The 17,808-nt window shown below is 34.2% G+C and overlaps 1 protein-coding gene across 4 annotated transcripts in view; it reads right to left on the bottom strand.

Annotated features, from left to right (window-relative positions):
• Positions 1-1,150: 1,150 nt before the first annotated feature.
• Positions 1,151-17,808, bottom strand: part of LOC123676934 — a 29,815-nt gene continuing 13,157 nt past the window's right edge. Inside the window, exons 1-4 of one of the 4 annotated variants that reach the window (XM_045613274.1) lie at positions 6,151-6,402; positions 2,186-2,402; positions 1,902-2,068; positions 1,152-1,424 (exon numbers count right to left, since the gene is read on the bottom strand). In XM_045613274.1, coding sequence (XP_045469230.1) covers positions 1,293-1,424; positions 1,902-2,068; positions 2,186-2,399 — 513 coding nt within the window. In that variant the 5' untranslated portion in view covers positions 2,400-2,402; positions 6,151-6,402 and the 3' untranslated portion in view covers positions 1,152-1,292. Of the gene's footprint in view, positions 1,425-1,901; positions 2,069-2,185; positions 2,406-6,150; positions 6,403-17,808 lie in introns of those variants that run through there. The other 3 variants (XM_045613273.1, XM_045613275.1, XM_045613277.1) reach the window with 3 other exon arrangements.

The following is a 17,808-nucleotide window of genomic DNA, read 5'->3' as shown; positions in this document are numbered from 1 at the left end:
CCAATTCCGAATTTGAGTGGTTTGTAAATGATGTTATATAAATAAAATGTTGTTTTATATCGTACTATAAGAATGAGATTTTATTAAAACTCCCATTGAATCAGTGAAAGAATACGGGTATTATGATAAATAAATTAATGTTAATTAACATGTAAAACAATGAGAGTAAATAAAGCTGAATATGATCTTGGTCTCAGATTTAATTAGTGATAAGCTTTCTGGCAGAAAAAACAGGTTTCAAGAGAAAAAATTTAGAGGAGTAGACTTAATTTGCGCGCCTGCTCAAGAAAGATGCATTTTTTTTTTAAGAAGTGGTCGAAGTAAAAAATAATCACACAGAAATGAAAAATGTTTATTCGAGAGGCTTTGACCTGCAAACTATTTAGTTATGTAATGTTTCCTTTGTGGCTTGAGAAGAATGGGAATAAGGATTATTAATCCCCAAGGAAAAATTATATAGCAAAAACAACAAAAGTAAATTGTGAAACTTGCATTTTACAGGGTGTTTTCTCAATTGAACACGAAACTTTACAGGATGAGTCATTAGGTCATCAAAACAACTTCCTATGAGCATATGTCCGGATTTACTTCGTTTCTGAGATACAGGGCGTTGATGTTTAAAAAATCGGTATTTGTAATACAGGGTGAATCACCGCGATGGCTTCCGGAAAACAAAGGAAGAACCTAAAAGTCGATGTTCCGATAATTAAATTTGATATTTCAAGGACTGTTATAAATTATTCTCAATTAAGAATAATTCAATAAATTTTGATTGTTTTATGGATTCTCAACAATCCCAACGAACAATTACTTACAATTCATGAAATGTCAAATTTAATTATCGAAACATCGATTTTTAGTTTCTTTCTATGTTTCGATTTTTTTCGGACTAACCAACAAAAACTTTTAGATCTGTTTCATACAAAACTTCATTTTCGGAATAAAATTATCCATGGACAACATAAAATGAAATCCATAAGTTGAAAAGGAACTATTTCGATTTTATCATTTCAAATAACTCTACAAAATCGGTATCAGAATATTTTATTAACAAATTTTTTTCAAACTTGCAACTCCAGATATAGGTATGCTCATAGAGACCCAAAGAATCAAACTCTGAAGTTTCGTACCGTACAAGGAAACACCTTGTATATTAGTTGAACCCTAATAAAATATATTACCTTTTACAAATAATTTTATTTGTATATCACACCAAATAAATGGAAATTTTGTGCGAAAAACAACTTGAAGAAAATTTCACTGTTGCGTAAATAATAATTTCATTTTATTTATCACTGATGATTGTTCTCAGCGTCAACAGGAGCATCGTTTGAATGATCAGCGTCTTCGTTCATGGAAACTTCTGAAGGTTGTTTCCTTACAGCATTCCTCTGCTTGGCAGATTGCACACGTTGTGATAAAATCTGAAAAGATTTAGATTCATTTTGATATAGGTACCTATATACGAGTATGCAATTGAAGAATGGATTCAAGAATTATCTTAGAGGATTTTCAGTTACTAAACTTTCAGTAGAAGAACCGTCAATAACTTTCAACTAGGATGGAGAGCACTACTTCGAACACAAAATATTTCACAAATTGTGAAATCCTCGATATCATCTTGAATAGGCTTCGAAAATGTATTTTTTTCTCGGTGGCTAAAGTATTATTTCATATCCTCGATATGAAAAATAGGTAGGTATATATTATATTATACAGTATTGGCAACGATACGTGTTGATATTGTATGATGCGGTAATTTGAATAATTCTCTTTGCAACATCGCTTTAAGGTACGTATACCCTATACGTAGACATGTTCGAAATGATTTGGTCAATTTTATCTGAATTTTGAACAAGGATTATGATGCAGGTTTGTTAAAAAAAAACATATTTCTTAACCTGCTGCCTTCTGAGTTCAGCTTCTTCGAGCTTTTCCTGCAGTTTCTCTAGAGTGACAGGACTTGTTTGTTGGCTTTCTATTAACTGGAAGCGTTTAGGTGGGTGCTTCTTTATAATACTTTCCTCATTATCCTCCTCGAAAGCAAGTTCGAAGGCCAAACCACTATCTTAAAAAAAATTCAGAGTTCAGTCAAGGAATATCATCGTAATTTATCGATAATTGAAGTCGAATCAGATGATTTTGAATTCATTATAAGGAACAAGACCATACCAATTCTGTTTACCTTTTTTCTGCATATTATTTACTACAGGTGTTTCGAGCATATCTTCTGGTGGTTCTTCACTTTCTATGGGAGGAATATCTTTTGGGCTCATTGGGATTGATTGCCTTCGGTCAGCGCTTCCATTGGACTCCGTGGTGGTTTTTTGAGGAACGTCACCATTCTCTCCTCCATCCAAATGCTCAACAGTCACGTTTTTCGATGCGTTACAGCCCATAGTCTGCTGAAATTACAATCAGAAGCAATCTTTTATGTTTGGTGTTTTTTACCAGAACAATGTTTTATTTCCGTGAAAATACCCAACTTTACTAACTGACAAAATATCCCCAGAAAGAGCGGTTTGAATTTTTGGTAAAACATAGATAGTATAGCAAGGAGTAAATGATTGAAATTTTGAGAAATAAACGAAGGGTTTAAAATTTTTTTCAATAAATTTGTTGATAAATTGTTTGTCCACCGCGATTATCTATACACTCCCAAACACGTCTCGGCATTGATGTAATAAGATAGTCTATTTCTTCTTGAGAGATACTATCTAAAGCTACCTGTACTTCATGTCTCAGAGGCGCGAAACTCCGTGGGACAGGGGTAAATTTCCAAGCCTTCTACCCATGATGTTCCAAACATGCTCTATGGGCGAAAGATCAAGGGATCTGGGCGGCCATGGCAAAAGATTCACATGGATTCACACTTCAGAAAAGTGTGAACTATCTCTGGTAACATAAGGTAAGGTAAGGTAGAACATATGGCTCCACTAATTCTTAAAGGTAACGCAGCGCTGTCATGTTACCTCCAATAAAGACTAAATGTGACCTACTTGCATGTGCAATAGCACCCCATAACATAACGCCTACTGTCCGGAGTACATGAAGCTCAACATCGAACTGAGGTTCACATCTTTCTCCCTGACGTCGTCTAACCCTTCTTCGGTCATCATTTGCACCCAAGGAAAATCGAGATTCATCAGAAAAGACGACCTGATGTCATTCCACATTTCAATGTTGACGTTCTCTGTACCTGTAATCGTTGCCGGCGATGCTCAACCGTCGGAGGTAACACAAGATGGGCTCGATAATACTGCAATCCAAAAGATCTTGTCCGGCGGTAAACCGTTCGGGCAGTTACAGGATGGCCTTGTTCTCCTAACCACTCATCAGCCAAAAATCGAGTCTTAGACATCGATCTTGAACTTCATTTGTGCTCTTCGACGTCCGGTGACTACTCTTTTTCGATTTTGGGCATTATGAAACCACGCTTAACAACATCTCATAACACTAGTTGGATTTCTGTTTGTACGGTTAGCGATTTCTCGAAATGACAACCCCGCCTTCCGTAGACCAATAATTCGACCTCTTTCAAATTCACTAAGCTGGCGATAAATTCCGCGTACACGTGCTCTAGGCATTTTAACAACAACTAAACATCGACTTTGGATCTTCTCGAACAGCTGGTTGGTTGTAAAATTTAAAAAACAAAAAACGACTACAATATTCAAGTAACAAAAATTGTTTACATGAAAAAACCTTCTTCTTATATTTAAGTGTCGCGTCGAATGAGTGAGCGTCGAAATTCAAGTTATAATAATGATAATAGTAAATAATAAATCGACTTTATTCAAAAAATGTACATACATTTGCCATGAAAAGGCGAAAATTAGCTAAAGCTACTCTTAACCTATGCTATACTAAAATTTTCTCAGTCTTGAGTAGTAGACTTCATAGCTTTTGTTGATCAGTATTATTTCCTTTCTATCTCATGAAGATTCGAAAAAACCTAGAATATTTCGATGAAAATGAATTGGAGAACCACTTAATCAGCTTATACAAAATTTAAACTCCACAGGTGAGCCAAATGATTATAAATCGATTCTTATTGCCCTTTTCTCTTCAGACCTTTACCGATATCGATTAAACAATATCCACCGGCTCGGTCACTAATTCATTTTCTATGTAGACGTTCTGGACGAATCGATTGATAGAACCAGAGATAGCGTTTTCCATTCAATGCAGAATATCAACATGAAACTTTATTCTGAGCGACAGTTTTGTAGGCTGCGTTTCTATTGATTTTCAGATCATTATAGTAAAAAATTTACGTTTGGATTTTTTTGATCATACACGTGGAGTGAGAATCTAATGAAAACCAATTACATTAAATCAATTGTTTTTTAGCTACAATTTTCCTAGGTCTAAGTTCAGAAGTTTTCTGTGAAACATTTTAAGGTACTTCTGATTTGATCTTCAATGGATTTATTTTGAGACGTGTTCAATATGATTTTGACAATAATTTCAATTACATATTAATTATTCTGTAAAATGTATTTATCAAGAATAATAATTCGTTTAATTTATTTAGAGAGGGATTTAATATTCCAGATTTATAAGAACCTTCCTATTTCTAGGTAACTTTTCAACTCGAATGAGTAGGAATTAGGAAATTGAAATAAATGAGAAAAAAAGAGAATGAAATAAAATATTTCTACCAGAAATGATGGAACATTATGAAAAAAAAATCAAGAAAATATTCTTGAATTAAAAATTAATTTCGACTCGGTTACTCTGTATATATTTCAATATCCTATCATTACAACAACTTCTATACTTGCACGCCAGAATCATAAGATAAATATGACGTTGTGAAGATTAACTCAAAAAGAAGTTTTGGAATACTAGTTGTAGCCTTTGAGTGAAAAACTATTGTTTTCAACATAATGCTGTATATTCCATGATTAAAGGTTCTCAAAATACCGCTAAATTTATGGAGATGTTCCAAGAAGTAGGGATTATGAGATTTCTTTAATTCTGTGGCATATCTGTTCATTCTGCCATACCTTTAAGAACATCATCGTGCGAGAATATCTCCGTCCCGCAATTGATTTCATGGTTATATTTCATTATTATATGTAGGTACTCTCCTGCCACGGATTTATCTTCAACTTTTCTTTGTTGTACAGAAAACAGTTCTGCAAACCAACATTTTTCAATGTAAAGATCAATAAACGATATTTATGTGAATATTCTAATAATTTCAATAAGAATTCAGTGAATCAGAGGAAATAATGTATAATACTCGTACAGAAAATTCATTCTAACGCTCATTTATAAGCATGAAAAAATGAAAATATTCATAACTTTTTGTATTGGTATTATGGTCATTCATGGTAATTGTAACTTTTGTAGTAGCCCTGATGATGGAATAAAATATTCCGAAAGCTTGGCAGAAGAATAAAGAACATTCAAGAAATTTGGGTCAATTCCCTTATTCACGCTTACGTTAAATATTCATAACCGAAATATATGAACTTGTCTAAACAAAATTATTTTAGGACCTCTTCCGGCATATGCAGCGGAGAACAAAAAAAAAAGCTCTAGAAAACAATTTAAAACTAGATTATTATTTGAGAAAAAGTTTCTGCTCTAATGTTGTCAGTTCTGAAAACTATGTCATATATTATCAAAAATTGAAGTTATGAAACTAAAGAATGATTAAAAAGATAAAAAAAGTATTAGTAAAGCAAAGAATAAATAAAAAAATGGAATATCAACAGACTCGGCCAAACTGAACCACAAAGGTGATGATGAAGATAAAGATCATATGTTTGGAGGCATAAAATATATTAGGCTATGATAAACTAAACTTTATCTCATAAAATTATGACGTTAAAAGTAAATGAAAAAAATATACCGTTCACCCCACTTGTCCGTACCTTGCTTCAAATTTCAGGAAGTAATTGCTTCAAATATATTGCGAAAATCTATTGTAAATTTTTAATCTTGAACTCGAATGAAATGATCAAATTTTGAAAATTAATTTCATTGGCGCGAAAGCTATAAAGGCTTCTATTTGAATTTTGAAGCGTGTTAACTTCAATAATTCGAAATATCATATTCCAAAAATTACGTTATTCACGTTTTTTAACAAAAATATGGAAAATATCATCTTTACCGAAATGATTCTAACAAACTTACCTGGAATCATATCATTCCATATTTCACAATTGTTTTGGAATCCGAATTCATCAATGCACAATAAATACAAGCCTTTTCAACAAGTTACAACTAATGTACCCTAAGCGTGAAGGACTACTGGTATATGTTGATAATATATTATAATTGACTGTTGTCCTTTCTACCGATCATAGCATTCTAACAGAAAAGGGTTCCTGCGCATTTTACAATGTTTGCATTCAGTGCTTTCGAATGTCCGGGTTGGAAATTTTTCCATTATTTACGGTGTGTCTGATTCCCATCAATTTCGTGCTGGTCTGACGTTAATGACAGTTGACGGTAATCGTCCTAAAAAATTCAGCAGGAACTCCTCCGCAATAGCAGCTAGCACACGAAAAAGATTCAAATTGGATAAAGAATTCGATGAAGTGAATTTGTTTATGGAATTTTAGAGCGAGAAATTACCCATATGGTTGAGAAAATTCGATATTTCATCCTCTAATGTGACACGCAATTGTGAATTACCGAAACAATTTATTCCAACAAATTGACAGAAGGCTAATTCTTAGATCATCCAATCAATATAATTGATGTTCATATGTTTATAGAGCTGATTGAGGGTAAACGAAGAATGAATTTTCCTACTTTAGGTATAATATTTTCACTCAATGACAATGTTGTCGAAGGGTTTTTGGAATTGCTGTCAATAATAAAATTCACGTAGAGGGTATATGTATATTTCCGGAGAGAGAAAATGGAAAATAAGTGGAGTTTGTTCTATACATATTTTCATTTCCGAAATAGATCCTTAGGCCCGGTTCACATGTGCTGTGATAGTCTTCAATTTGGATAGAAAAAAATTATTTTTCATTACTAGATTTTCGAGAAATACTGGGTGAAGTTGAATCAGTTAAATTTCGGAAAGGAATTATCTTATGTGAAAATATTTGAAACAAAAAGATAACGGTTTTTCATGTCCATTTATGCTACAACCTTTTCCAATACGCTCTATCAGTGTGACGTCACACACCGCCATTTTTGGTTCTCCTGTCAGTGTTCGGAATCCAAACAAATAAATTTTCATTCAAATTAGTACGGTGTCGTTGAAGGAATTGGCTTATTTTCATAAATAAGAGTATTTGAGGAAGGATTTCAGTATTAATTGATAGACAGAAGGAACGAGGTTAATACCAGTAAGTTTGAATCCTGTATCATTCCCCAGATTTTGTAAAAAGCCGTGTTTATTAGTTGAACTTCAAGTTGGAACTTACTGGCATTAATCTCGTGCCTTCCGTCTATGAATTAATAATAAAATCGTTCCTTAAATAATCTTATTTATCAAAATAAGCCAATTTCTTCAACGACAACGTACTAATTTGAAGGACAATTTGTTTGTTTGGATTCCGAACACTGACAGGAGAACTAAAATGGACGTGTGTGACGTCATTACTAATAGAGCGTATTTCTACATCCTTTTGGGATGAGGAGGTCAACATTGGAATTTTAGATGGGAACTCCTGTTCTTCATTGCAGATTCGTATTTTACGGCAAAAAGTACAAGTACGAACAATTTTTCACGATTGGTCACAGAAGGCCCTGTAATCGAATTCGAATTTTGATTATTTAATTATTCGAACTTATTAATATTGCATATTTCATTTTATTAGTACCTATACTGAAAATACGAGTAGATATAACAAAAAATTTCAATAATCATTAACATACCCGTATAGCGTACCTATATAACGACTTCTACATTCGCAAGCCATTACCTACTCCAAGCACCCTTATAAATTATACTTTTATGATGACTCAATTTGGTACCTAATAAACCACCATGATAGTGTTATGTTTCAGGTTGATAAGAAACGAGGTCGATGTATTGTGAATCAAATTTTGCGAACTGTGACGTTGTGAACAGTACATCTACATATAATTACAGTTTGTGCATTTGAGTGTGATATCTTCAGATAATAATATATATTTTACGACAATGGACTCAAATGTCAATCGATTGCATTTGTAGAAATATGTGATTCAAAAAATTTAAAAAAAATTATTTTCATATCTACAACATGACATGTAATACATAATAAAAAATGCAAGCTAATTCAACTGAAAACAAGACAAAACAGGAAGAAAACGGTCTCTAAGGCACTCTCTCTCTGAGTCCTCACAAATATTCAGGACAGCAGTCAACAAAATGCTGTGGACCAAAGTGATGACCAACATTCAAATATGATAGAAATTGAATTTTTGGATATCAAAACTTATAAATCAATATAGGTATCATTAATTCATTAATTAGATTTATTTAAATGGTAATAGACACCGTAAAATGCATATTTAAAATACAATCGGGAAATTTGAGCTAACCTATTAACTCATATATCAATATACAGTGACACAGTGTGGTCCAACAAAACAACACCTCGATTTTCCGGCTTCAAAATGAAAATCACTCGGACCCATCAATTTTTGATTCGAGGAGGAAAAAATTTTCCGCTCTTCGTATCCCCCTAACCATTCAAATAAATTGAATTAATGAATTAATTATTGAGAAAAAAGGTAACAGAAATAATGCCAAGTTTATGAAAGAATGGCTAAATCGATACCTTCAGAGATTCAACATATGCAACCAATAATACACCGTGAGATATCGAAGTTGTAGATAATTTAGGCGTAAAGCTAAACTGCCAACATAGGTACTGCAAGATAGAAAGAAAAGAAAATGGAATTGAAATAATTGAATGAATAACACCTTGAATAAATAATCTCTATTCTTGTAAAATGTAATATCTTTCTTCAAATTGATTCCTTTTCCTAACTTAATTTTTATAAAATAAGAAAGTTTGGGATACAACTTGAAAAAAGCAAATCGTTTATCACGTATCCAGAAAATTTATTTCTTATTTATACATAGTCATACCGACTGTCAGATCAACGAGTTAGCAAGAAAAGTGGTTTATTCCGTCATTTTCTTCACGAGAGTCCAATTATTGAAAATTTTATCATTCAAAAACATCTCAAATCAGCAAAATTTTCTTGAAAGTTCTCGAAATACGAAGAAAAAATTTGACATAAATGAACGAATTCTCATAGCTATTGAAAGAATTGAACTAATTTTAACGTAAAATACAGAAAATTTGGAAAACGAATAGGTATTGCTGAGAAATATTATTTATATAAGATTTAGAGATACGACATTCTGTATAATATTACAAAACTTCCTAGTATTCTGATGGTAGAAGCAACATCTGTTTTCACTCTCGATATGAAAAAAATGTCAACCCTGCGATTCAAAATTTTTCAATATTTCAGATAAAAGTCAACTCTAGTTTCATTATCATCTGTCGATCTGTGTGTTGGCAAATCCTTGTGACAGCCTCAACTTCTACAATTCTTATCCTTCGACAATTTATGTTCTGTTTTCATATTGAAGAAATTTGGTATGGTTATTTAGTTTGAGTTATGAGTATCTACAATTTTCTTTCCTTATTTGTGTCACTCCAAAGAGATGAAAAAAATGGGCTTGCTCGACCTGCGTTTTGACATCTCATTGACAAAAGTTCGGTTGAATTTCATGCTTGGCTCAAGTGTCAAAAATATATTCGAAAGTCTAAATATCAGGCTCATGACGTCACTAAATGATTTTCTCTGTGTTTAAAAATCGATTGAGTGACAAAGAAATTAAAGACAATATGGAAATTCTCAACAAAAGAAACCTCAATCATACCATTGAAAAAATGCTATTGCCCTTCTTCTCTTGTAGAAGAATAGTAATTTTCATAGGCATGATATTCAAATCGGTAACATAGAGAGTATTCAGGACAAGACCAATTTCAATAGTTCGGATATAACATTCGATCAAACTCACACGCTTAGCATATCGTAGCGATAATGAATTATTTTGAATTGCAAACTTATCCCAGTTTCAATGCGACCATAAACTTATGCTCACTTATTCTTTCGAATGCGTAATGGCCTGATGGGGATTGTTTTTTGCGCAAGATGGTAAGTTCTCACAAGCCGTTGCCCATAAAGTAGAGGCTGTTTGACTATGCAAGCCGCATCTCTTGTAGAATCCTCTTTATTCTCTATAATGGGCAAGGTGAACTCTCACAGTGCAGAGCCAAGCAGTCTACACTGAACGAACAGTGTCCACATATGGACTTCCAGGAGTTGCAAGAACTGAGAAATGCTACCTACCTGTTGTTAATAGATCAAATGACATGGATTGTCATTCACTTACCACTCGGCTACTGCATTTTTATATTTTCTCGGTACTCATCGAAAACGACGAGAGCGAAATGTTCGTTAGCAGTTAGATAAATCAACTTTTCCAACAGAATAAATATCTACGGATGGTGGAATGCTATTTTTATTAACTGCGATTTATAACAGATGCCTGCAGTTACTTATATTACAATACAAAGCGGAATCAAAATCATAATAAATATATCGTGGACGTTCATTGTTCCTGTTTCCTTTTATTGGTATAAGATATGCTGGCAGGCTTATTGGCAGTATTCTTCTCGAATAAGATCAAATACGACTAGGCAGCAGCCACTGACGACATCATTGCAACAAACTGGATGATCCATAAATTCAGTTCATTAAAATTTTTTCACTACTAGGTGTTGAGCAGGAAGATCCTATCCCAAATTAACAGATCGTTCTTAGTATTATACTTGAGATTTTTGTACTTTGATACCATGTAATTTTAGGATGTAATGAGGAAATGTTTAATACTTATTATTCACCCATTTTTCAATACCACCGCCAGTGACATATACATATGAAAACCATCTTTTTCTCGTTAGTTGATAACAAGCTTCGAAAGGTGAGTGTCGAAATTGACTGACGCTACATTTGTTGTTGTTTGAAAAATAGATAAACACGAGTTTCGTGTATTGACAAAAGATTTGATAGGAAGAATATTGTACAAAGAGGTAATGCCTTGATAAATGATAATCAGAATCTGCTCCATCGACAACAACGGTTGAAACTGTTGAAAGGTACCCCAGGGAAAGAATTTTGTTCTAATGTTGAATTTAAAAAAAAAATGTGTTTTTACTGGTTAGGCTCCTGAATTATTGAGTGAAGTGTTACCTACCATAGAAACAATATGGACTAACTGAACAGTCAGTGACAAACGCATGGTATTTATGTATTTGTATTGAGATGGATGTGAATTACTTTTCTCTCATAAATATTCATAAATTATACAACTTCTATTGTAACAGCAACACCTACCCGGACAACAAAACCATCAAAATACATTTATAATGAAAAAAACGCAAACTATTTTGTCAGAAATATTCTGCAGTTCAGCTGGCCTACATCTATGATTTAAGTGACTTCTAAATAAACAAAATATAATACAGTAGCCAGTATCCAAATAAATTTACAAATCAAGATCAATTTCTATAAACATATTTCAATGAAAATATTAACAAGAAGTCGAGAGCACACCATCAAATAAAATCAAACACTATGGGTTAGACTGTGGTTACCATATTTTGGAAATCTCTCAAAAAACCTCCTATTGTTCAAAATATTTGAAAATAAACTCTAACTTTCAGAGATCGAAAACCAATTTATAGGAAGAAACCGTAACACTCAACAGAATGTCATAACATTGACAACTAATTTGAATTCAGCAATCCCAACCACAACCACACATAAACCAATAATATAATCATAAAAATTCAATCATTTCTGTTCACAAAACAACAATGACTAATTCTTCAATTCCATATTCTGCCGGATTAAGAATATTCCTATCAACGAAACAATTGTTAATTCTCGACGGTCCTCCATCACGGAAGACTGGTCCGTAATCGTCCAATCTCTAGTGAGCCTACACATTCAAGTTCTCAGATCTCCAACAATTATATAATCTCCATATTTAAAGATTAATAATATCCTACTAAATCGACGGTGCGCCTCGCCAATAAAGGACATTCGGTCAGTTCCTCATGTTGTGACCAAATCAGGACTTGAAATCCTGACGGCTCGACATCTATTGACAGGTCGAATAACATCGGACTTATTCCTGTTTCGATCAAATTTTTACAATCAGACAAATTGTTGGATGGGAGGCAATCTATATCAACCTAGCCATATAAAGTGACGTGAGGAAAGAGCAGTCACATCGCTCACTAAATATCGGGCTTAATCTGTATAAACACATTTTTTCTAGAAAATTCGATTTAATTCGTCCACATTTTCCCTTCCAAGGTGATATATATATATAGAGTTAAACTTTGCTTCCGCCGTTTTGCAATAGATGGCTGGAGCGGAAAGTGGTAGTCGAAATAACTAATAATAAATCGTAGATGTCATACAATAAGCTTAGGTATTTGTAAACATAACGCCATCGAAATATTAGTCGATTTGTGTCTGCATCATAAAGTTATTCTCGATTAAACATGTCGGCTTATGTGCCAAATTCTCTCATTTGCCGGAGGTTTTAATATGAAGAAAAATTGCGGCTAAGGCTCATCGAATGCTCCCAAATACCTATGGTGAGACCGCTATTAGTGGAAGAACGTGCCGAGGCTGATTTTAACGCTTCAAGAAAGGTGGTGTTGACGTCGAAGACCAGCATGGCGGTGGAAGAAAGAAGGTTTTCGAAGATGCAGAATTGGGGGCATTACTTGAACAAGACTTCTGTCAAACGCAACGAGAATTGGCAGGATCATTGAGAAGGACGCAACAAGCCATTTTGAAACGCTTGAAAGTCATGGGAATGATTCAGAAACAAAGAAATTAGGTGCCGTACGAGTTGAAGCCGAAAGATGTTGAATGGCTTTTGTTTGCTTGTGAACAGCTGCTTGCAAGGTAAAAACAGAAGGCGTTTCTGCATCGCATTGTGACTGGAGACGGAAAATGGGTTCATTACGATAATCCCAAGGGTAGAAAATCATAAGGATATCGAGGCCATGCTTCCACGTCAACGGCCAAACCAAATATTCACGTTTCCAAGGTCATGCTCATTATTTGGTAGGACCAGCTCGGCTGAAAAATTCTCAGGGATTTTTTTCCATTTCAAAAACATGTAATATATTATTATACGTCACAAAATGATAATTATATGAAATATATGATTCTATGATGCACCCTCCCCAATATTCAAGTCATAAGCAAGGACGAATCTTGCTTTTAAGCGTTGTAGTACATGTAGCACTTTCGAAGGTGACTATGTTGACGAATAAAGTAGAATTCTTAAGAAAAAATGCGTTTAAGCTAGTTTGCCGGGGAATCCGGGGATTTATTTATTAAAGAGTTATAGCTCAGCGAGAAAATTTCTTGCAATAGAACAGAGAATGCCACTGGATTGCTTTGAATGCTTGAATTGTTTCAATGATATTTTCATTTCAATACCGTAGCACAAATAGAAATGGAGATATGTTGTAGGTAATAAGCAATATTAAAATCACCCAAATTTTAATTTTTGCCTAGAACTCGAAAACAAAGGCAGATAGAGAAATACAGTTAACGGCATTATAGCTTCTCGTAAGAAGATAACCAATGTGCCATTTATTTTCCTCTATCGCTTCAGTTTGAAACTTTGTAGTTCAGGTATAACCAATTTCCACCCTGTACATTAGGTATATCATAACTGTTGTTTGTTATTGACATAATGGAGTGCATGTATTGCGTGCTCATTTGAGGAAATGGGCTATTTTGTACCTACTTTGAATGCATCACGATAACTTTCGAATTAAAAGCTGAAGAAAGGAAATTTTCAGGGTAGGCTTGAAGTCTAAATATACCATTTGAATATTAGATGGACAGGTTAAATACAATCGCTTTTGAACCTACCGAAGGTATAAAGAAGCTTCAACATAAAATAATATTAACCCTTTTGCAAATGCATAACACAACATTTTGAACAACCTTGGTCTTATGTCTCTCTGTCAGTCTGTGCATCTGCAAATTATTTTAGCAGCCTCAACTTTGGGTCACGAGTGTTTGGATAGATGCATAATAATGTTCAGAATGAGCATAACTTTCATGTGTCAAAGTTTGTCATGGAGCTTGTAGAACACACTGTATATTCTAACTTAAATAAATATTCTCTGTCTACTACCATGCCACTGTTGAAGAGAATCAATATATGGATCGATGATCGTCCCTTTATAGAAATATAGTCTCCCAAAGAATTACTCGGAGACTTTATGTTCCAAAGGTGATTTTTAAGGGTAAATACAGGGTGTTTCCAAATTAGACGCGAACGTTGAAGGAGGTGTTAGTATCATTCATTTGCTGTCGACTGAGCCATATTTATTGATAACCGAAAATCTACAGTTCCCGAGATCTTTGAGTTGTTGTGGTTTTCGAAGAATTTCTCAATTTACTTCATTTTTCGTCGATTTTTTTTACGTTGACCAAGTTTTGTTTGTTTTAAATTTTGGATTATTTTCATCAGAAAAGGATATGATGTTTATTTTTTTTTATGTTCTGGTTCCCACGAAAGGAGATATACTGTAATGTTCAGGGAACATCGTGAGAACCAAGGAAAAGTAGGTAGGAATTGGTGTTTTTTTTTTAATTTATGAAGGTTATATGCCTCGGGGAACACTTCCCTAGGCAATGTGTTCCAGAGCCTTGCTGTTCGTTGGATGAACGAGTCTTTGAAAAGAGATGTCCTGCAGATCTCCAACGCGACCACAAAGGGGTGTGAAGACTGAACCTGACGGGTTAACCTCGAAGAGACTGCCAAAGGAGGAACGATTGTTGATATTTCAGAAGAGCATCGCCCATGAAAATATCTATAAAATAGAGACAGATCGCTAACATTTCTACGGTGTTCCAAAGTAGTGAGCCAGTTTGTAAGCAAAAAAATATGCTGTATTAGATGATTAGAATTAGTTTGATTTGAAAGTTGGTATATGAAGAACAGAATAATAATTTCTAATATGAATTTGCCTGCTACTTTCGAATTCCACAATTTATGTTTGACAAAATCATTTTAAAAACTTGTCAAATTCCTTATTTATTTCTTTGAAAAGTTTTCGTTAGAATGTAGGCACTAGTTTTGTTTCAGCAGATTTTGATTTGAAAGGAGAAAGAAGCAGAGAAAGGAAAATAATAAATTAAATATTTTTTTATTGCAATACAACTCCAAATTCCAGTAAAAAATGTATTCATAAATTATGTTTGAAACTACCACCAAGCACTACTATACAAGCACGTGCCCTTTTCTTATTTGTTTAGTTATTACTTTCCGCCTGAAACTTACTGTCAATCTTCTTTCTGCTTCGTCTATTCTAACAGTGTTAGATCCGGATTCCTCGCTGGCCACGAAAATAATTCAAAAATATAATCAAATTTGGTCAACGTAGAGAAATTTGACGAAAAATGAAGTAAGGTGAGAAATCTTTTGAAGATCACAAGAACTGAAATATCTCGTAAACTGTTGATTTTTGGTTATTACTAAATATGGTTCAAACGACAGCAAATGAGTCATACTAACACGGTAGGCGTCTAATTTAGGAACACCCTGTATAATAAAAATGCACGCAAAAGCTCCGGGCAGCTTTTTTCAGAATAAATATTTCTCCATTCTTCCACATATATCTTTTAATTATGATTCGTCAACTGAATACACTTTTTTGACTTGAACAGGTGAATATTGAAATATCGAATCGATTAAAACTGGAAACTAATCCTCGCACCAGAATGGATTGTGGGAATCCGCGCATTCGACACAAATCGCTCGGAAAATGACAAAAACGAACCGACGAAATGACAGATGTTAGTTTTATTTATATCTATCAGGCTCTTCAGCAGTTGAAATCGATCGGATAAAAAATCGATCAGAGAGCGATCGAGTAGTGAGTCATATAACAGGTTGCAATTATTTATGCGACAAATAAAAGTAAACAATAGTAGTGAGTACTGGTCGTATCGAGTCCTTTGACCGTGCGCGGGACATTGTTTTGCCCGTACGTCGACGTTTCCCGCGAAAAAAGCTGTCCTCACCACCCGGTCGGTAGTACCACGGTTTATCTCTCGCTTACGATGTAGCATACGCAGCAGAAAAACCACCTTATCTTGCACATTACGAACAACTAATTGGATATTTTAAAGATTTTTTTCATTTACGAATAAATACGCCCTACGTGTTTGAAATGTTGAGCGGGAGGCTGCTCGGACCTTAGAGCTGGAATGTTTTCAACAATGCGTAAGAAAATGACGATGGAACGACCTTTAAGCTTATCCCTCAATGCTATCGGCTAAAAATATATTGTTGCGTTCGGGGAATAATGAATTCCAGGATTCCTCCACACATCAACGACCGCCTTGTTCACGTCTTGTATACAGGACGACTGTGTTGATTCCTTGCCTTCTGGACCACACATGGTTTGCGTTTGGTGGAAAAAGGACGCGACAACGACCATTATCATTACTGATCGATATATTTCCCTTTTTTGTGATCGAAAAGAGCATGTATCGAATTTTGCAAGAAGTCTTGAGATGGTGGTTCGTTTTTTCTATCAACAATGAGATCTGAAGTGAATCCTCCGATGAGTACTCTGTTGATTACTTCGATTGTTCAGCATCTCTTGAAAGGACTTTGTTGGTTCAAATACAATGTAATTCTTTATTGAATATGGGCATTTAAAGAAAAACTGTGTTAGTGATGATTCGTTTCTCTTCAGGGTTTGTCTTGATTCCTTAAAATTGTGAACTAAGTCCTCTGGTATTTACAGGATCAACCAACATGTTTTTAATTGTAGTCTCAATGACGGTTAAACTTATCAATGGGTTTTTCATACTTTACTGATGTCATATCAAATTATCATTCAGTTTTATGACAGGGAAACATTGAATTACCAACCAGATTGACTTAGCTTTGCGTTTCAACATTTTATGGTGATTTAGTAACATCAGGATCAAACTGAGAATTAACTGAAATGCATTTGGTGTTTGGTTGTGCTAGTAGAACCATCACTGAAGCGCCTTGTTTTACATTGATCTCACTAGTTAGTAGTTAGTATCCCCAAATATAGAAGACTGTATGGACCTTAGAGCTAGAATGTGTTTTCAACAATGAATAAGAAAATGACGATGGAACGACCTTTAAGCTTATCCCTCAATGCTATCGGCTTAAAATATATTGTTGCGTTCGGGGAATAATGAATCCCAGAATTCCTCCACACATCAACGACCGCCTTGTTCACGTCTTGTATACAGGACGACTGTGTTGATTCCTTGCCTTCTGGACCACACATGGTTTGCGTTTGGTGGAAAAAGGACGCGACAACGACCATTATCATTACTGATCGATATATTTCCCTTTTTTGTGATCGAAAAGAGCATGTATCGAATTTTGCAAGAAGTCTTGAGATGGTGGTTCGTTTTTTCTATCAACAATGAGATCTGAAGTAAATCCTCCGATGGGTACTCTTTTGATTACTTTGATTGTTCCGCATCTCTTGAAAGGTCTTTGTTGGTTCAAATACAATGTAATTCAATTTTGAAAATGGGCAAATGCCCATATTCAATATTGGTCAGTTTTTCTTTAAATAAAGAAAAACTGTGTTAGTAATGATTAGAATTTCTTTAAGGTTTGTCTTGATTCCTTAAAATTGTGAACCAAGTCCTCTAGAATTTACAGAATCAACCAACATGTTTTTAATTGTAGTCTCAATGACGGTTAACCTT

This window comes from Harmonia axyridis, chromosome 3 (genome assembly GCF_914767665.1).
Source record: "Harmonia axyridis chromosome 3, icHarAxyr1.1, whole genome shotgun sequence".
Classification (NCBI taxonomy): domain Eukaryota; kingdom Metazoa; phylum Arthropoda; class Insecta; order Coleoptera; family Coccinellidae; genus Harmonia; species Harmonia axyridis.
Note: the sequence above shows the minus strand (reverse complement) of the source record. Positions and strands in the feature narration are given on the sequence as shown.